The sequence below is a fragment of the Ahaetulla prasina genome, chromosome 5 (genome assembly GCF_028640845.1).
Source record: "Ahaetulla prasina isolate Xishuangbanna chromosome 5, ASM2864084v1, whole genome shotgun sequence".
Taxonomy (NCBI): domain Eukaryota; kingdom Metazoa; phylum Chordata; class Lepidosauria; order Squamata; family Colubridae; genus Ahaetulla; species Ahaetulla prasina.
Window position 1 is genome coordinate 109,550,952 of NC_080543.1, and position 21,809 is coordinate 109,572,760.

Below are 21,809 nucleotides of genomic sequence, written 5' to 3' on the forward strand. Positions count from 1 at the left end.
GGAGTGATTGCAGTTGGCTTGAGAGGGAGACATCAGAGCAAAGATTTCTCTCTTTTTTAATTCATCGCGCTTGAAGCCGAATTCGGCTAGCGATTTGAAGAGCCTGCAGCTGGCTTGTGGAGTCAACCATTGGAGCGCGAGTCTTTGACTCGCAAGTATATTTCCCATACTTCTGATGGTCTTAGGCGACCCCTGGCAAATCGTCATTCGACCCCCAACGGGGTCGCGACCCACAGGTTGAGAACCGCTGGTCTAGGGTTATGCCCTAAGAATCCCACTTCTTATGCAACATGGTGACAGAGGAAGGAGAGACACAGAGACTCTATTAATGCATTGCATTTTCCTTTAGAAATGAATTGCTTTGGTTTGTATTCAGGCTGCCTAACAATGAAATATGGGTATAATAAATTCTAAATAACTAATTAAGTATTGCTGAGAGATGGGAATTGGAGATGGGAAATTGAATAGAAGTGCTTTGATATCTAAAGGTGTGTATGTCAGGCAAATCCATTCCCATTCTGTTGACCTGCTTACTTTTGCAGGCTTCTCTTGGTTTTTCTGCTACCTATAGAAAAATGTTCTGCTCAAGATCTTTTATAGGGCAAGGGTTTGACTTAACATTATTCATTAAAGAAGATACAGAAAGTTTTTCTGTTTGCTGTACTATATCATTTTAGAGGGCCTCAGTGGCTCAGTGTCTAAGACTCTGAGCTTGTCGATCGAAAAGTCAGCAGTTCAGCGGTTTGAATCCCTAGTGCCACATAACGGGGTAAGCTCCTGTTACTTATCCCAGCTTCTGCCAACCTAGCAGTTTGAAAGCATGTAAAAAATGCAAACAGAAAAATAGGGAGCATGGCGACGTCTTCGGACAGTGCTGCTCTTCAGCTTTGAAACGGAGATGAGCACTGCCCCTAGAGTCAGGAACGACTAGCACATATGTGCGAGGGGAACCTTTAACATTTTTAAAAATCCAGTGCTTGTTGAAACACAAGGTCCTTTAAAAAGATGCTATACTATATATCTCACTGGGCTACTAGGAAGCACCATAAGTTGCAACAGTCTTAAGTTCCTGTGAAAAGAACAAGAAGAGCTAAAATCTCATGGCTGCCTCATGCAGTGGGTAAAATACATTACCCTGAAAATACATTCCTGATTTTTGGAGGTGGGAGAGTTAGATGAAATGTTTCCTAGACTTTAATTCTACTGCCACAAATCTGTTAGCAGCTAAATGCCTGCATTTGTTCTAGTTATGATGAACTGCAAAATTCTTTAAAATCTCTAATGATGTTTCCTAATTTATAGAAAGAGTCATATGGATAAATATTATAATAGAAATAAAGCAACACACTATACATTAGCTGAAATTTGGTAATAAAGTACTATGGATTTACAAAAACTCCATGATGTGATAATCCTCAGTAAAGACCACCTCTGGAATATTTATTTGCAAGTTAAATTTTTACTCGTGTTTATATTCCACTTTGCTCCATACAAATTCAACTTTGTATACAACTTGCTGTATACAATTAAAATTCTCCCGATTGTCTGTGTGCAACCTTTAACTGAGTAAAACTGTGCATTGCAGGGACCGAGGTATATCAAATGGGTTGATTTAGAATGAATCCAAAATCTGAGACACATGACTGCCACGGAACTGAAATTTGGTGAAATATAGAAAAGATATGAAATAATACAAAATGCCACAATACATTTCCTGTGGTCAACTCCTGATGTTTGATTATGATGTACAGTTCAACATAGATTATTTTCAAGGCAGATACATCTCTGAATAACTCCCTAAATTTTTTAAAACTTTTTCAACCAAGGCATTGAAGAATCTGGTAAGAAAGTATTTCTGAATTGATGACCCAGCAAGTCACAGGTTGTCTAGTAACTTATAGATTCATTTCCAGAGCAAATTGTGAATTCCATAGGAACACTTTCTCTTCCTCCAAAGTATACTGCAACTATACAACTATTTGTCGATTTATAAAATTTATATGGCTACTCACCTCACGAGAGAGGACAAGTGCAGCGATAGAGAAAGACCAAATTATTGGATGCATAAAACAGCGGTGTAATATATGAGATGTGAAGCATGACTCTAATGGGAAATGTTGACTAGTATGATAACTTTGGTCATGCAAAGCTGCAACCACTTAACTGTAGTAAAAGAACATATCATTTCAAATGGAGCCGAGGTCTTTCTTTCCTAAATGTCTTAAGTTGGGGCAGCTCTGAATCAGGAGTTGAATTATCTTTAAGTTGTCTCGTGCAAATTCTGGTAACTAATGGCAAGCATTTAGGGTTTGGGTTTTTTAGCACAATGGACAGCTTAAGTAATAATACTTCTGGGGAAGTTAGCAGTTGGAAAATTAGCTTGACCACCTAATATGGGCATTGTGGACCTGTAAATGTCCTACCAAGCTATTCTGTTAAAAGCAAGTAATCCAAATAACAGGAAGTGGTAATTGTTAAGAATGGAAAACTACTTCAAATTCTGACACTGGGAAGTATATTGGATATTAACATGCAACCAACGGTACATGTTAATCTCCAACATTATGCTATGCCTATATCTTCTAGCAAATCTGTATTCAGTACCAAAAAGATCCTTATGTATAGGTTTCAATCATCAGGGAGCCCTTCGGAAGGTTCTCCTTTTCTTGCAAAGGAAGATGACTGTTCTATATTGTCTATATATTCCTGAAGCTGTCAGTGAAAAAAAAATCTGGAACATGATAATAAAATATTAAATAAAATGTTTTTATTTGCTTAGGGATTTTTTGTGTGAAAGTTTAATGTTTTCTCTTGCAAGAGGCAGAGTCTGCAAGCAAAGCAAACTTTTAACAAGCAAGCCTTACATCCATAAATCTCTCTCAAAAGACCTTAGGATACTGCTTCCTTGGATTTTATGGACTTGAATGATTTGGTCACTGTGGCCGACTGTATTCCTTGTAAGGCTCTTCCTGCTGCACCACAAACTACCAGGTTCTTTACTGACAATGTATTTTGATGCAGAAGTAGCCTTAACTGTATCATTTCAAATGGAGATGTATAATTTATGGCAGTTTGTTGTTGTTAGTTGCGAAGTCACGTCTGACCCATCGTGACTCCATGGACAACGTTCCTCCAGGCCTTCCTGTCCTTTACCATCCTCTGGAGTCCATTTAAGCTCACGCCGGCTGCTTCAGTGACTCCATTCCAGCCACCTCGTTCTCTGCCATCCCCTTCTTCTTTTGCCCTCAATCATTTCCAGCATTAGGCTCTTCTCCAGTGAGTCCTTCCTTCTCATTAGGTGGCCAAAGTATTTGAGTTTCATCTTCAGGATCTGGGCTTCTAAAGAGCAGTCAGGGTTGAGCTCCTCTAGGACTGACCAGTTTGATGGCCTTGCAGCCCAAGGGACACTCAAGAGTCTTCTCCAGCACCATAGTTCAAAGGCCTCAATTCTTTGGCGCTCAGCCTTTTTTATGGTCCAACTTTCACAGCCATACATTGCAACTGGAAATGTTTATGGCAGTATGCCCGATCCAATAGCGATGGCAAAAAAAAATGCTTTTAAAAGAAAACAAAAGCCTCTGACCACCAGGCAACTCAGCTGGGATCGTCAGAGCCTTTGAAAAGCATTTTTTACAACCTCTTTGGCCGATCGTCGTAGAAAAGCTGTAGAAAAAATACTTTTAAAAGTAAAAAAAAAAGGTGGCCACGCGCACCTAGTCACATTATCCCCCTCGACCAAGCCACACCCACAGAACTGGTAGTAACAAATTAATCGAATGTGCATGCAGCAAGTAAATTATTCTAAGGTATGTTTCACTTATGTGCAGCACTATTGTCACAGTAAAATTTAAATCAGCCAATATAATAGGTAAAAATATCATAGGCATAAGAAATGATCAGATCCAGATGTGTCTATAAGTGCAAGGAGCATCAAACAAGGACTGGAGATAGCAAGATTTAAATTCCCAACTCAGTCATGAAGTTTACTGAGGAAATACCAATTACTGTTTGTAAGCATTACGTACCAAGATTATTGTGAGAATGAAATAAGAGAAGTTAGGACAAGCAACCATAACTGCTATTTGGAATCAGATCTCCTTGAAGAATTTTAGCTGACGGAGGATTTAAATCATATTTTCAAAAATAATAGTCCATTTGAAAAAGATATTTTATAATACTAGGTAAGCTCTCCTGCCATGAATGTCACATATAATCTACCGGTACCTTAATAAATAAATACTTCTCAGAATTTCAGGAAAGAAATTGTCGATTGATATAACCTACATTCGTCCTTGGATTTTTTTAAAAAAAGTATCAATCCTTCTTTAAGATAAATCACAGTAATCTGTTTTTGACATTTGCAAATTATATTTTATAATAATGTTCAAATTGAAACACATTATGTCAATGAATTTAATTTTAGGAACTTAATTGGCCCAGATGAAATCTAGAGATATTTTTATCAGACCAACTTCTGGTGTTACATCCCATTCTGGTTGCTATGGAAGAACAATGATTTCTCTCAACCAAAAATAAATCTCCACCAGCAGTGGAGAGAAATACAGCCAGTTCTTTCTGTTATAGGCTGCTGTACCAAATGGTGTTATCTACATATCTAAACTACAGTATGGATCTGAGCAAGAAATATAACCTTTATTGAAGGAAATCCTAGATGGGTTTTAGAGAAGCGAGAAGAAGGAACTTTGCACCTGCCCAGATATTTCTGAAAATTACTTAACCCACTCAGGCTATCCTGCTGTGAATGGCAAAAGAAAGAAGATTTGGGGATCACATGACCCCAGGACACTGCAACCATCGTAAATATGAACCAGTTGCCAAGTGTCTGAATTTTGATTATGTGACCACTGGGATGTTGCAACTCCCATATGTGTGAAAAACTCGTAAATCACATTTTTCAATCCCATTGTAACTTTGATGAGTCACTAAATGAATGGTTATAAGTTAATGAGTACCTGTAATCAAATTGTAGGAAAGTTGTGTTAGTCTAGTTTCCTAAATGAGTCAGCTTTTGTGAGCTGTGAGCGAAAAGGAGCTATAGAACTTAATTTTGCAGTTAACAATAACCATAACAATAACACAACAGGTCAGGGTGTGTCTTCTAGTACAGGGGTCTTCAACCTTGGCAACTTTAAGACTTGTGGACTTCAGCTACCAGAATTCCTCAGCAGCAAAGCTGGCTGAGGAATTCTAGTAGTTGAAGTCCACAAGTCTTAAAAGTTGCCAAGGTTGAAGACCCCTGTTCTAATATACCCCTCAAGTCCACTCCCTCGCTTTCCATCCCATCCCTGGGACACAAGTGGGAGCCAAAATGACTTCTATACGGGGGCTGTTTCATGAGTTGCTAGTTTGTTTCCAAATTATTCAAGGTATTATAAAGTCCTACATGACATCGGGCAAGATTATTCAGGGACTGCCCATCTCTCATAGAACCTGCTCGACTGAATCAATCTCTTAGGACTGAGGTGCTTGATTCCTTCAACAATGTCATATCTCAGGACCCCCCTAAATTTTCCTTCTCGGTATCAGTGCCTGCTCTTTGGAAATAAGTATCCCACCCCCACCCCCAGATCTGAATGGCTCCACTCTGCTCTTCGAAGAGCTCTGAAGTCCTGGCACTTTACCCAAAATTACAGCATAATGTAATGTGCTTGTTTCTGTGATTCTTTTTCCAAAATCCTTGGTGTGGGTATCATTTATTTTCTATTTGGTAAATTTTTTGTTATATTGGTATTTTGACAATCTCAGGGGTCACTGAAGACAACAGCTGTGATCTGTTCTTAAAGCTTGGTGTGCGCACACACACACACACACACAATGTGGAGGAAAATCCTGTGTTAGATATAAGCCTGAGAGTAGCCACTATCTAGTTCCTATTTCAGCATCATCCTTATACTTTTAGCTAAGGAAAAGGTATTAATGCTTTAAATACAAATACAAATCCTGACATGGGAACTTTTTACAGGCCTATTCTCCAATTTTAGGATTCTTCTGTATTGCCTAAGAGAGAAAAGTTGAACTCATTGTATAATTGTCCTTCATTTATTCTGTAAATTTTTTTATCTTCTTCAATATATGCTACATGAAGAAACATTTTAAAAGACCAGCACTATTGAAAACTTCATAGAGATGTAAATTTATTCGTGAAAAGAGGGAGGGGGAGGACAAACAAGAAAATTTGGTCTATACTGCTCTATACAGCTACTTTTGTTTGCAACACACACATCAATACATGGAAGCAAAGCTACTTAGAGCCCTCCAAAGGGACTTGGGCCAAAACTGACTGACTGAATGAATGGAGTCAATTATCAAATGTAAGACCAGCTGATGGCTGCATACAATTAGCTACATCTGTCAATCTTTGCAGCCCTAGCTGGGGAATATACAGTTCCCACAGCTGTCTTTGGCATCAGAGGACTTGCATTACTTAAGAACCAAAACTATCTAGTACAGTATTTACTGCTACCTGTAATTCATATGACGGAGTTCAGCAGTATTGCCATGATAACAACGCAATAGTGAATCATTATCAGGGCAAACTTTCTTCACTAACAATCTGACAAATATGTTCCTTTTTAAAGGAGGCATTCTAATGAAGGAGATCTAAATTTGGAATACGTGAAGAATCTAGTTAGGTTTTTGCTTTATTCTTGAATAAAAAGGAATACGAGAAGACAAGCCCACAGACATTTCATTAAATAAATTTATTTGTTAAAATAATTTAACTTCAGATACAACTGCTGAGTTTGCATTGAGTTCTATGTACAATTTGTTTTATTTTGAAATAGTTTGATTTAAACAACTGATAACTTATAAAATGTAGTATTTTCTTCCCATTTATCAGTTGTAACAGAGGTCCACAGTCAATTGTTAAAGATACTTATTCAACTCTAGAAATGACAAATTGTCAATGGTCACATTTGCAAAAACACACTGCAATCCCTTTTTAAAACCTGATTGAAAACTCAGAAAGGAAAGATTCACAATAAAATCCCGAAGTTGCCAAATCTGCTTTATTGTGGAGTTATTTCAGTTATATTGAAGACCATGCGTCACCTCATCCTAAACCTTTAAGCGGCATACATGACATAGAAAATACTAGCATGTTTGCTGACAAAAAAAAAATGCCAATTTTTAAATAAAGGGATATACGGTACAGGTAGTCCTTGACTTACAACAGTTCATTTAGTGACCATTCGGAGTAACATCACTGAAAAAAGTGACCTTCGACCATTTTTCACACTTATGACCATTACAGCATCCTCATGGCGACAGGATCAGGATTTGGATGGTTGGCAACTGGTTCATGCTTATGACGGACGGCTGCAGTGTCCCTGTATCATGTGAACACCTTCTGACAAGCAAAATCAATGGGGAAGCCAGATTCACTTAACAACTGGGTTATTAATTTAACAACGGCAATGATTCGCTTAACAACTGTGGCAAGAAAAGGCGTAAAATGGGACAAAACCCACATAAATGTCTCACCCAGCAACAACAAAAATATGGGTTCAATTACAGTCGTGAGTCGAGGGCTACCTGCATTTATTGTTGGTACCACCAAATGAGAAATTCCTCAGAAACGGCTATCGATATTTCCATGTGTGCTGAATCATCTTACAAAAGCATTCTGAATAGATATTGGAGTTGTTCAACCAGTTTCAAAGGAAAAGAGGGACTCACCGCTGCAGAAAAATACAAAGCTCTACACAAAGAATATCGGGTCTTTGGATGAACTGATAATATTTTAAGGCATGTTAGTCCTCCTTCCCAAATTATGTCTACTGGATCTGCTAAGGATGCAATACAGGCAGTTCGTCTCAACAAGCAGTCCCAAGGTATGTAATGTTGCTGGCCAGATAAATTGGAAAATGTCACCAGTACATATAGAGGCTACTTGTCTGTATGCTTGAATCGTGGCATATATAGTGTCGGAATGACCTTGTGGCCAAGGTTAATATGCCTGTTTTGATCTAGTTTTTAAAATCTGTGTTCTGGGACAGCCAATGGCAAGATCATCTTTACAAATACAGTGATGTCAGAAAACAACAAAGTTGCTCACTGTTACAAATTGGGAAGAGTAAGGATTGACAAAAGAACACACTCTTGCATTGGCACTAGGAATCCAGTTTAGCTGCTACTAACTCTGTAGGTCTACAAACATGACTTGAGAGAGAGGGAATCCACATAACCATAACTGATAGCCTCGGATATTCCCTCTTGCCGATTTATATCATTTTGGTCAAATATACTGTACTATTCAGTGACAGAATTTAAATTGAATATAAATTGTTTCTTGGAATTAGCATATCACCTACTTTTGTATGAAAGTATATTGTTTAGTTAGTCTGTAAGCAAAGATTACATACTACTACAAAGTAACTGTGGGTTGTTTTTTTTCAAAGCTTCCTATTAAAATAACGCCTTGACAAAAATAAAGAAATGCCATTTATGCTCCTCATTCTTTTTACATCAAATAATCTGACATGCAATACAGAGCTTCTTTTTGGAATCAATCAGTATAAGATGCACTCAGCACTCTTCTATACCTGCTTATTCCACTTTTATTTGATCAGTGAAATTATTTTTTGACATACTGCTGCATAATGTTTCTCCTAAAAGAACTTAAAGATTATCATTCATAATTTTTACCTTAATACATGGACGTTGCCGATAAAAGCTGCATTAAGGTTCAGTAATTCTTAAAGCTGAGCAAGAGGTTTGAGAAGGAATTACATTTCTAATACAGGACCTCATTGTTTAAATGACAACTCTTTGCTCTCTTAATTATGAGGGAAAAGTAATTCAAGAACAAAGGCAAGTATAGCCAATAATCATCCATCATTATTGTTAGAAATTGATCTAATCTAAATTAAACGTGTTCTACTGTGTAAGGTTTAAAGTGGCCAAGTGTTGGGTTTTTTTTAAAAAAAGGCGTTTAAAAATTCATTTGCTTTTGATACCCTTTAGATTGCAGTTTGTTTTTCTGCTGATCAAGGCAAAAATCTCAGAACTCAAGTTCATTACAGCATTTGTAAAAAGTTGCACTCACCAACACACTCACACCCATACACAGAACATACATTCCTTTCCACTCATCTACACAAGAAATTACAGAACTACTTCACAAGATTGAGAAACCAATCTTTCAGGATAGCATTTGGACCATAGGCTCAGTGATATTGTATTTTAAAGGCCAATTTATCCATCAAGGTCCATTATCATTCCACCATTTCCATTTTAGACTTTCTGATTGGAAACTTCCTTGATTGTAAGACATAATAGATATAATTGGTGCTGTTAAGTCATGCAAATTGTAAGTATTTCACTGCTATTTAAATTAAAATTAAAGGCTGAGCCACCATTTTAAAACAATGCTTTCACTCACTATTTGTCACAGCAATAACCAGGGCAACAGGATCACTTTAATGGCAGCACCTGACTAGCATGTTAGGCAATTGAAGACACAAATCCTTTTCTCATTCCCACATGGAATTAAAATATTTTGTATTCACCTTCTGAGACAAAGTAATTCTACACAGTTAACCAGAATCGCCAACAGTAAAGATATAATAAAGTGGCAAAATTAAATTCCATAGCTCAATTAGTATATCACATCCAAGACACAGCCCTTAAAGGCAAAAAAATAAACTGGTATCCTTAAACTAAAAATATAGGATGCTTTTACAGCCCCCTGTGAGGTTTCTGCAAAAAGGAACGTCTGAAAACAACATGGCTTCATTTTCCTTACAAGGTGGTACTTGTTAATGTGCTAGCAATGTTCCTCATTAGTAAGGCCAAACAATTCTTTTTACCCCATCATGGTTGCTTCTTCCTGGATCAGTAAAGAGATTAATGCATTTCCTGCTCTGTAAAGCAAGGGCTGGTTTGGTATCTTGACTGAACAGTAGCTGAAGCAATCCACCATTTTCTGAGCAACAATGAAGAATATTTAGCATATTTTAATGTTTCAGTGTTCTCTTTACAAGCTGTTGGTTTGTTTGTTTTCCAGAGCTTCTCTCTTTCCGTTCAAGTACTGATGGAGCATTTTCCTTTTTGCATTTATGGGATCACAGAAAGTAATGAATGTAAAGGAAATAACAGAACTGTATATCAGTTTGCCAATAAATTCATCAACACTTGCGTCAAAAATAAAATTAGCATATTTGACTGATTTGGCCACAAGTGATAAAAGTCCTGAAATTCAGTAAGTAGATACCTTTTGTTAAATCTTTACTTATCAGTACAGAATAGGCAGAGTGCAAAAGATCTTTGCTGGTGCGCTCCTTTTCACCGAAAAAATTCCTTAATTTAAAGCAAGTAGCTGTTACCTGACAAGCCAATGTGCACGGATTGTGCTCACCCTGTAATCTGTTGGCTAAGCCAGAGAGTAGAACATGCAGAAGATGTGCTGCAGGCAAATAAAGCTCTTCAATTTCTTTTTTTTTCTTTTCTTAAACTGATCGATATTTATCTTTCACTTGGAGGTTCAGTGCTACTCCACTTTGAATTTTTGACCAACTTTAAATCACAGAGTGAAATAGTCTATTCTGTCACCTTACCCAAATACAGCAAATTAGGTCCAATCCCATCCTTGGAATGCTATTGTATATTACATGCAGAGCAGCATGGGTCATCTTTATCTGGTTGAGAGGCATAGTTCATTTGTCTGACAATCTCTGCAAAGAGCTCATCCACCATGGTTTTGCTTTTAGCAGATGTCTCCATAAAAGGACAACCCCATTCTTCAGCCAGGGCTCTGCCTTCACTGGATGAAACTTCTCGTTCACTCTCCAAGTCCACTTTATTTCCAACCAAGATTACAGGTACCTTCTCATATCTGCAATTAGAGGTAAACAAACAAAGTTGAAGTCTTTGGGCATCTTTGCAAAGTTAAAAGCAAGTCAAAATTGCCTCTGCTCTCATCTGTTAGGGTGGTCTTCAGCATAGTCTTCTACAAAGGTTTTATTTAATAAACTTCAAACTAGGGGACAGATCATTAAAGTTTTACTCCAGAGGCAGGTATTCAATCTCAGAATTATTTTTCTGCAGCCCCTAAAAACTGATTTATTCACATGCATGACTCTGGGTGATTTACAACAATTTTTAAAAATCAGCAAAAAACAAAAAACCCCAAGAAGATACAAATAAAAAAAACCTATAAAATCACATTAAAAACATGACACATTCAGTAGCCAAGTTAACCCAAACAATCAAATCATTCAGTATCAAACCACTTCTGAAAAACTGGCCAAGAAAACTGGACAGATCTATCCAGATAATCTCTGAGAATTGGATCTGATTGAATGGAACAAAAACACCTCTTATCCTGCACATTTCAATACTGAAATCAAAATACTGAAATTCAATATCCATAATCCAGGGCACATACAGAATATATTAATTTGAGCCCTGGTGGCACAGTGGTTAGAATGCAATACTGCAGGCTACTTCTGCTGACTGCCGGCTGCCAGCAATTCGATTATCATCGGCTCAAGGTTGACTCAGCTTTCCATCCTTCCAAGGTCGGTAAAATGAGGACCCAGATTGTTGGGGGCAATATGCTGACTTTGTAACCACTCAGAGAGAGCTCTAAGTGCTACTGCAATTGCCATTTTGCATACATGAGCATTGCTTAAGTATTGTACATCGCAGCATGATAAAAAGTAGACAGACACCAGACTGAATCACTGCAATTATTTTCATAAAATCTATGAAACAACACTGAATCTTTTTAGAATTCTAATTTTGCAATCATCAACAGTTTCAATGTTCTAACTAGCAAAATAATGTCTCTTAGTATAAAAGCTTGAATAAGCTAATGAAGAAAATACTGCCAATATCTCTATAATTTTTGTAAATGTTTTTGAATAAACAAGTGTAATGTCTGATATACTGTATACGCAGTAGTGCAATCTAAAATACAACAATCATCTTTATTCCATGGAAGATAGTTCAGGCAACAGTATAATACAAGTTGTTCATTTTTTATTAATTGTAATGTATGAATTCATCCATTATCATTTAGCTTTAAGGGCAAGCAAGCCTTCTTGTGACTTTTTCACACTTACAAGCTTTGTAGCCGCCCCGTGGTTATGTGATCAAAATTCAGACGCTTGGGAACTGGGTTCGTACTTATGGCCGTTGCTGTGTCCCAAGGTCATGTGATCATCTTGTGCAACCTTCTGACAAGCAAAGTCAACGGGGGGACCCAATTCACTTAACGTGCGTTTAAATATCCCACACAGCCAATTGGCCATGGAAAAGTATCCCTCTGTGAAACGCCCAGGATGAAGGGGTAGGGTAGAGCGCTGGCGGACCAGTAGTGGGAGAGGAGTTAGCCGAGTATGAATGACCGTGTTGGCTTATCTACGGTGGGAGTCTCGAGATGAAGTGGGCATATTAAGGTAGATTGTTCAATTGTCCTAGACCCTAACAGATTTGATTTTCACTACCTTATTAGATGTAGAATATCTTTGTTGGCTACTTCTGGTCTCTTCAAGTTCTTCCCCTAAAATTTGATCTTCATAGTCTGAATGAACCATTAGATGAATCTCTGAGGCGCCACATAGTTTCTGTTCCTGCTCACTAGTCTGGTTTGGGTTCATCCCCACATTAGGAAGATAGGGGTTGAACAGGATGTTACCTCCCTCCCTCCTGCACTGACCCTCCCTATCTAATAAGCCCGTTCTTTCTTCTTCTTTTGCTTCAAGCATGGCAATCAAAATATTCCAAAGATTACAAAGTGGGAGAAGAACGGGAATCATCCCAAGATTTTCTTGGTCTGAGACTCAGTCTTCTCTAAATCTTATTTGCAGACTCCTTGGCTTCTCTCTGAACTTGGTTGCTTTCTTAGAGAATCTCAGTGAAAGGAGAATAAAATTCAGTTCTAGGCACTATCTTTCCAGTCTGGGTGTGCCAAACTACCGAAGTGTCTTGTTGCCCAGCAGTTGGGAGTTCCTGTGGCCTTTTCCTAGATCTAAGCAGCTCAGCTAGGCCCTGTACCAACCTAACTGGGTTTGCCTTCCTTCCCTTCATTTTGAATTTCTCGGGTTTCCCATCTTCATGCTGGTGCAACAGAGGAGGCACGTTACAGGATAAAGATGAAGTGATAATGATTGGGCAGCTGTCTGGCTTCCTTGATGGAGGTAGGGGAAGGAGCTACTGTTGTCATTGATAGTTTCTACCAACCAATGGTTTTTCAGGGTAAGCAAAAGCAAACAGGCGGCCACTGTTAATTGTATGACAAGAAACTACATCACCTCTGAGTAAGTAAAAGGAGCACATCTTCCTACTTGCACGTGGGATCCACTCTCTAGTTCCTTCTGGCTGGCTAAAAAAAGGTTAGCATCACCCTATCTGCAAAAGAGGCACTTACAGCCTCCTATGTTAATTGCCATCCTCTAGCCACCCTATGCAGAAGCAGGAGATTCATGACTCGGATCTACAAGCAGCGCAGGTCAAATCAAAGAGCACCCTCCCCATTTCCTCAGAATCGATAGGCCAAAAGAAATCTTGGATAAAATAGCTAGATGATGCCCCAGCTACCACATCAGACTGACGAAGATGAGTCCTCAGTAACTTTATTAACTACTTGGAAAAGTCTGCTTGTAGCTCATGCCTTTGGCTGATTAGTATTTCCTGCTATTAAAACAACCATGTCAAGATTGTGGGCATTTTTCCCATCTAGAACTAGTCCTTTATGAAAGCAGTCCCCAAGCCTTTGTGGCTTGGAGGCCCATCTGGGGGGTGGAGAGAGAAACCGGGTTGCATGAGTGGCAGGCCAGCGCGTGCATGCACCGCAGCTCGTCTTAGTGGGCTGGTGCGCACACACGTGCACACAGCTTGACTTGCACAAGTCGTGGTGGCCTGCTGCTCACACAAGTCAAGCTAGCTCACCATTCGCAAGGCCTGATTCTGAATAGGCCATGGCCGGGTAGTAGGCCGCAGCTCGAGGACCCCTGCTTTACGGTCAGCTTAATATATTGATTCAGAGTTTTGACCAGAATTTCTTGTCAAATACACTTACTCAGTTTTGAAGAAAGGAACAATATTTGCCGTTCTCTCAGCTTCTGATGCTGTTACCTGTCCTGTGTTGGATTACATGTATGTCAACCAAACTAGAAAAACAAAATGTTTAATCCTTTTCATATTATCTGCATTCTTCCCTATGACCAGGAGGGGTTGGCAGCAACCTTTCCACCTATCGAAAGGCTGCAGCTCACAAAGGCTTATGCCTTTTAATAAAACATGCTGGAAAAAATGCTAGAGTGTTTTTCCCTAACATTTTGCTACCACAGATTAATACAGCCTTCCTCCTACAGTATCCCCCACATTATGTGACTGATTATACCCTGCTAACTCTAGATTGTCAAGAACCTAAAGATTTTTGCATATCCCAGCTAAACTTATGCATGTTGAGAGAAAAATACATGTCCAATCCCATCTATCACAGATTGAAGCAACACGGATATAATAAAAATTCAAGATTAAGTAATTCTGATTCTGTTTAACTCAAATGAGATAAAATGTTCAAATGCATATTGTATAACATTTTGAAAAAACAAACAGAAATTTTGGGACGTCCAGAAATAAAAACTGCAGGATCAAATGTCTATGTTAATTAGGATATTTCCCTCAAGTATTTTTTTCTTAACCATCACTCTTTGCACTATGATAACGAATTTCGATTTAAGACCCACCCAATCATGAAGCTCCTTGGAGGAGCCTAAAAAAACCTCACTGATCTGTGTGAAAGTAAAACAGGATAAGGAGAACCAAAGCAGGAGTCTCCAATCCTGGCAACTTTAAGCCTGGCGGATTTCAACTCCCAGAATTCCCCAGCCAGCTTTGCAAAACTGGCTGGGGAATTCTGGGAGCTGAAGTCCGCCAGGCTTAAAGTTGCCAGGGTTGGAGACCCTTGCTCCAAAGCATTTGAGGGCAAGACAAGAAGACAATGGATGGAATCTTAACAAAGTGCGATCCAACTAGAATTAAGGAGAAATTTCCCGTTGGTCAGAGAAACTGATTTAATTGAGGAACTTAGGCTTGCCCTCAGAAGTTGTGGGTGCTCCATCACTGGACATTTTCAACAAGAGATTAGACAACCATTTGCCCGACATGGTATATGGTCTCCTGCTTGACCAGGGAAAGACCTTCCAACTCAGTTATTCTGAATTCCGCAAATAAAACATGCAGACTTTTCTCTTTCATGGTGTTAAGCCAAATCACTGCTTTGAAGACAAGGATTCAGGGAATTTGAGACATGTGCAACTCCTTAAGCAAAGGCACCGAGTTTCTTCCCAGATTATTTGTCTACCTGTAATAATGCTTCTACATCAAAGTCTGGGAGCATGGGAAGCACATCCTGTATTATACACTAAATTATCACTCTGCATCTTCTTTTTCTGCTTTTCATACAAAACGTAGCAAAGAAATTTTTTTTTTAGCATTTCCAAACTTGGGGTTCCCCACAAAAGCTGGAGCTGCAACTCAGAGAACAAGCAGCGAGGGTAACTGATGGCAGGCTGCCCTAATTCAGTATAATACTGTGTTATAGTTACAAAGTTTTCTTAAATAAGATGCAGAAACAACTCTGAACAGAGCATACAAATCCACTGCCTCAGCGTTTACTGTGGTTTTCTTCATTTACAGTACAGTGGTACCTCGGTATTCACTGTTAATTGGTTCCGGGAGGCAGGATGAGTACCAAACAAGTTTTTCCCACAAGGAATAAGGTAGTGAGTCACAAAGATGCCAACACCAACAAGCTCTAGCTTGTGCGTTGAGTACCAGACAAATGATGAGTATTGGGAAAATTTTCGCATCAAAAGGCACTGAGTACCAAATTCGATGAGATTCAAAACAGTTGAATACCAAGGTACCGCTGTAGAACAAGTAAAATTATTCAGCTGTTCAACTGATCCTTGTCTATAAGCATTTTACAATTGCATGAATTATCAGCATATCCACCACCATGTTCTTCTGAACGACCATTTGAATTCCTTGTCATCTCATGGATAGATGCAATTCTCTTTACAAAAATATGGGAGTACTTTGCCTCTGTCGTCTGGACTTCTTTAGAAAAATTCAATCTATTTTATAGTGCTGGGATTTCCTAATGGTCCCCTATCCAAATACTACTGGGGAAAATTCTGCTTTAGCATTCTAGGACAGTGTTCCCCAACCTTTCTATGTTTGCAGCCTGGTGCAGGGGGGTGGGAAGAGGGGATGGTTTTGTGCCAGAAGCAGGTGCGCGCAAAGCTTCATTTGTGTGAGTGGTGAAGCTGAGTGCCAGCGCCCGCTGCTTCTAGGAGTGGGGTTGCGAGCGACGGCAGTGCACCCATCACTTGCGTGAGTGGGGCTGTGAACGCTGGCATCCGCCCATGTGAGTCAGGCTACATGCAAGCACCAGCCCATGGCCCAGTTAGAAGTATGCCATGGCTTGGTAATGGGCCGCAGTCCACAGGTGGGGGTCCCCTGTTCTAGGACACATAAGGTTGGATAAGTGGGACTACTTTACCAGTTTCATATTCCTTAGAGATAAAAATTGTAATTATGCAATGTAGGGTCATCCCTATCTTTTTATTACAGAATTTAATCTTGGTTCTTATCTTTATAGTATGTTATAAAGTCAGGTTATATAGTAGGTTTTCAATGAACTAGCCCAGCGGTCACCAACCAGTGGTCCATGGATCACTGGTGGTCCACAAGAAAATTTTGGTGGTCCACAGAAAAATTATCTGCATTTTTTATACTGCACTAAATCAAGGTCTCCAAACTACAGCCCCTGGGTGAGATATATACAATGAACGTTTGTGTTGCTGCAGAGAATCTCCCCTTCTGCTGAGCCTCCTTCTCAGTCAGATCTAATTTGAACTGAGCCAGCTGTTTTGCCAACTCTTTCTCGTGGTGGCTACTTAGTTCCAACAACTGCTTCCTGTTGGGGCCCTAAAGAGCCTGGGCGGGCAGGCGAGGAGTAGCTGGGGAGGGGTGAGTAGAGGCTGGCAAAGTGCCCCTCGACATGAGGGACATTGAGTTGGCCACGCTCATTCAGTCACATAACCACCTAGCCACCCCCACCCAGCTGGTCATTAGGCAGATCATATTAGTGGTCCGCGGGATTTAAAATTATGAATTTAGTGGTCCTTGAGGCCTGAAAGGTTGGAGACCCCTGAACTAGCCTGTACCTTGTCTGTGGAGAATCTCAGTCATCCAGGCCAGAGTTGTCTCAAAGGTGCTTTTTCATAAGGCAACGGGACAGTTTTTTCTTTGAGGAAGACATTTTGCTTCTCATCCAAGAAGCTTCATTAGTTCTGGCAGGATGGCGGGGAGTGGGGAGTGAGTGGAAGAATAATTTACTAACAACCAGATGACTGCAAAGAAATATCATCCTTCTACTACTACCCCATCCTGTCAGAACTAATCCTTCCATCGCCCCCGCCATCCTGTCCGAACCAATGAAGCGTCTTGGATCAGAAGCTAAACATCTTCCTCAAGGAAAAAACAGTCCAGCTTCTTTTTGAAAAAGCACCTTTGAGATAAGCTGTATTTCCTAAAAGTCTCTCATTTCTCTATTGCTTTTAGTTTCTGACTTTATACTTAGGAAACCATTTTCACTATCTTTTAAAAAGTACCTTTCCTGTTTTTTGAAAGCAGTCTTTAAAAAGGCAGTGACCCTGTTGTATAAAACTTTGATTTTTTAAAAAAAAAACCTATTCTAAAAATAGGCTGGTTAGTATCACAGTTCAGGCTGCAAATTCCAGATGAACTTTGACACAACTTTATTAATCTAGAAACATTAGTAAAGCGAATTGATGTCCACAGGTACATCCAAGAGAAAGCATAAATCGAAACTGGAGAATTTTTGAAAAGATTCTGTTACTTGAAATACAGTACTCTGCCTGACAAACCCTTTATATAGAACATACCTTGGAGGGTCTCTAGTCCAACTCCCTACTCAAGCAGGAGACCTTATATCATTCTAAACAAATGGCTGTCTAGTCTCTTCTTGAAAACCTCAGTAATGGAACATCCACAATTTCTGGAAGTAAGCTGTTCCATGGATTACCTCCAAAAATTGTGGGTGCTCCATCACTGGCATTTTCAAGAAGAGACTGGACAGACATTTGTTCAGAATGATATAGTCTCAACTTATCATTGGTTGCTTCTAAGTTACATCGAACAAAATCTACTTATAATACGATTTAAAGTTATCATGGCCACACACAGTCACGTAAATAGCTTTTTGGATGCTTGGCAACTGCCTCACATTTAAAGTAGTTTGCAAGGAACTGCAGTTATATGACTGCAATTGTTTATTTTTTTTGCCAATTTCCAGCAAAAACCACACATTGGGTACAATGGGTTTTCTTAATAATACAGCATTCACTTAATGATACCACAAAAAAGTGGCATAAAGATCAGCTCCAGTCATGTAATGAATGACCTGCTAAACCACAATGATTTATGACCATAATTTCAGGTTCAATACCTTGAGGATTTCAGCACCCCATTAAATCATTTGTTCTGAAATTAACAGTAGTTTTGATGCTTAATTCATTTTTACAACTTTTAAAATTGTATTCAGCTGTAGAAAAAGAAAAATCCAAAACAACTGGTTTAATGTGAAGATAAAATCATTCCTGTATTCACACATCCGTGTGAACAGATGACAAACACAGGAACAGAGAGTGCAGTACAGATGTCAAGATCTATGGACCAGAAAAATTAAGATTGTTTAAAATTCATACATCAAAACAACCTGAAAGAGGTGTTGAGAAACAATATGTGGGGAGGAATGTAATGTAATACAATATAGATAAATACACACACACATCATATATACAGCACTCTTAGGGGCATGTTGCAGAGGTTGTGTAGGCTGATGGAGATACCATACAGAGCACCGGAAGTAGATGGAAGGAGGAACTGAAAGCTCTGTGTGTGTGTAAAAAGAATTAAATATACACAAGGGCAGAGAGGACAGAGAGCGATGGATGCAAGGCGCTCCAAGGCGCTCCGTGGATGAATAACCGTAAGATAAAAAAGAATGACAAGATCGATTTGCTCAATGTGAATGGCAGCACATTTGGATAACACAGATATGGATTAGACAATAGTGATTCCGAGGTGTCAGATCTCTGCAAGAGGCTATTGGCCAGTCTCTCTGCAGCATTCAAAGAAGAAGAGCTGCAGGCAGAGACGGATGGATGAAAGCAGGCATGAGTCAGAATGAGGCTGAATCAATGGGGCTTACATCACAGAGGCATTTGCCCAGGCAGAACATTTGGATATATGGAGGAATAAGAGGAACTATTCCACAAAGCAACTGAACTGCAAGTGTGTGTGTGTGAAAATTCATATAGTGGGAAAGCAGATGGGATTTGCAGAAACAAGCCTTATCAGGAGCAGGGAAGGATGATGGGTCCATGTTTTCTGCAAAGCAGACAAGCCTTCTGGGAAACTGAGGGGTGTGTGTGTGTGTGTGAGTGAGAGAGAGAGAGAGAGAGAGAGAGAGAGAGAGAGATTCATACAGGAGAAAAGCAGATGGGAGTTGCATCAGGAGCAGGGAAGGATGATGGGTCCATACCATACTTTCTGCAAAGCAGACAAGGCTTCTGGGAAACTGAGCTGTCTCTGTGTGTGTGTGTGTGTGTGTGTGTGTGTGTGTGTGTGTGTGTGATATTCATACATGGGAAAAGCAGATGGGAGTTGCAGAAACCGAGCCATATCAGGAGGGAAGGATGATGGGTCCACACTTTCTGTAAAGCAGGCAAGGCTTCTGGGAAACTGAGGGGTATGTGTGTGTGTGTGAGAGAGAGACAGAGACAGAGAGAGACAGAGAGAAACAGAGAGAGAGATATTCATACAGGAGAAAAGCAGATGGGAGTTGCATCAGGAGCAGGGAAGGATGATGGGTCCATACCATACTTTCTGCAAAGCAGACAAGGCTTCTGGGAAACTGAGCTGTCTGTGTGTGTGTGTGTGTGTGTGTGTGTGTGTGTGTGTGTGAGAGAGAGAGAGAGAGAGAGAGAGAGAGAGAGATTCATACATGGGAAAAGCAGATGGGAGTTGCAGAAACCGAGCCATATCAGGAGGAGGGAAGGATGATGGGTCCACGCTTTCTGCAAAGCAGGCAAGGCTTCTGGGAAACCACCGGGATCCCAAAGGAAGGAGGGGGGCGGGATTTTGGGTGGAGTATTAAGAGGGAAAGAAGCAGGGATCCCTCTCTGGGTGAAAGGCGGGGGGGAGGGGGGGTCTCTCCCATCCCATCACCCACCCACCCACCCCCGCCCGCCCCCATCACCTCTTGACGCGGATGATCTGGTCGCGCATGGGGCGGATGTCCTGGAAGCTCTGCTGGTTGACCAGGCTGTAGACTAAGATGAAGCCCTGCCCGTTCTTGATGTACAGATCCCGCATGGAGGCGAACTGCTCGGTGCCGGCTGTGTCGAGGATCTCCAGCACCGACGGCGAGGCGTCTACCTCGATCTCCTTGCGGTAGAAGTCTTCGATGGTGGGGTCGTACTTCTCGATGAAAGTGCCCGTCACGAACTGCACGGTGAGCGCCGATTTGCCCACCCCGCCCGAGCCCAGCACCACCACCTTGTACTCCCGCATCCTCTTCCCACGCCAGAACTCGGTCGGCCGCCGCTCATCCGCCGCCTCGGGCGTCACCCGGCTGCCGCCGCCGCCACTGCCGCCGCCGCCACCGCATCTTCCGCCGCCGCCGCCATGGCTTTAAACGACGAGGGGAATCAAAGGGCGGAAGGGAATCAAAAGGGAAGGGAGCGCTTCGGCCGCCGCTGGCTCCAGGCGATGCTCGCCGATGGCCGGAGCCGCCTTCAAGGGACCACAGCGAACGCGGCGGCGGCGGCGGCACTACTGCTGCTGGCGCTGCCAGGAGGCAGAACCTCCCGCCCCCTCATAGCCCGTAACCGAGGGAACTGCCAATCGGAACGAAGCTGGGCGTTCCGTCACGTGGTTGAAACGGATTCGTCTCCACCAATGGGCGCTGCCGGAGAAGCTGAGCGACACACTCCCCTTCTTTCTACCTTCCTTTCTTTTCCTTCTCTCTCTCTCTCTCTCTCGCTCGCTTTTACTTCCCCGCCCCCCTCTGCTTCTCCGCCCTTCGCCGCCGCTCTTTCTCCTTGTAGCCTAGGAAACAGAAGACCCGCCTTTTTCTTCCCCCGTAGGCCAGGGCAAGTTTCGAGGCCCGTAGTTTCAAAGGCCTCCCTGTCGAGAAGGGCATTCCCCTCAGCGGCATGTAACCGAGCAGGCCAATCAGCAAGACGGGGACGACGGCGGATGCTGCTTGCTGCTGCTGGACGCGAGGGAGCGGGGCAATAAAAGCGTCTTTTGGGATTCCCTCCTTGTTCCCGGTTAATTAAAACGTCACGCTTTGCTCTCGCTCGGGAATGGGAGAGACTGGTGTTCCGACTCCCTGAGGGAAATAGCAAGCTTTCTTTAAAGTGGGACCTTTCTTCCCTCAATAGGAATAACACTTAGACTTATATACCGCTTCACAGTGCTTTAATTAGAATAATTAGAACTGCAGAAAAAAAATTGCTACCAACCTTCCTTCCATTGAGGGCCTGTATATTGCAAGAGTCAAAAAGAGGGCTGTGAAAATATTTACTGATCCCTCACATCCTGGACATAAACTGTTTCAACTCCTACTGTCAAAACGACGCTATTTTATTTTTTTTATTTAATTTTGTCATAACAATATGCACAAGCATAACACAAAAAGATTATATAATATATAAACATATATATGAGGAGTAACA

At 40.8% G+C, this 21,809-nt stretch overlaps 1 protein-coding gene across 1 annotated transcript; it reads right to left on the reverse strand.

Moving 5' to 3' along the window:
* Nucleotides 1-5,277: 5,277 nt before the first annotated feature.
* Nucleotides 5,278-20,939, reverse strand: RAP2A (RAP2A, member of RAS oncogene family). The gene is made up of 2 exons (XM_058186804.1): nt 20,327-20,939; nt 5,278-10,858 (listed from the first exon to the last, which is right to left on the reverse strand). The coding sequence occupies exons 1-2, from the start codon at nt 20,638-20,640 to the stop codon at nt 10,621-10,623; spliced, it is 552 nt and encodes a 183-aa protein (XP_058042787.1). The 5' UTR covers nt 20,641-20,939; the 3' UTR covers nt 5,278-10,620.
* Between the last annotated feature and the right edge of the window lie 870 nt (nt 20,940-21,809).

Bases quoted from the DNA above. Each gene is read 5' to 3' on its own strand.
- RAP2A (XM_058186804.1), bottom strand. From the start codon at position 20,640: ATGCGGGAGTACAAGGTGGTGGTGCTGGGCTCGGGCGGGGTGGGCAAA. The intron at 10,859-20,326 runs GTGATGGGGGCG...CTCTAATTGCAG, and splicing joins CAGATCATCCGCGTCAAGAG to ATATGAGAAGGTACCTGTAA.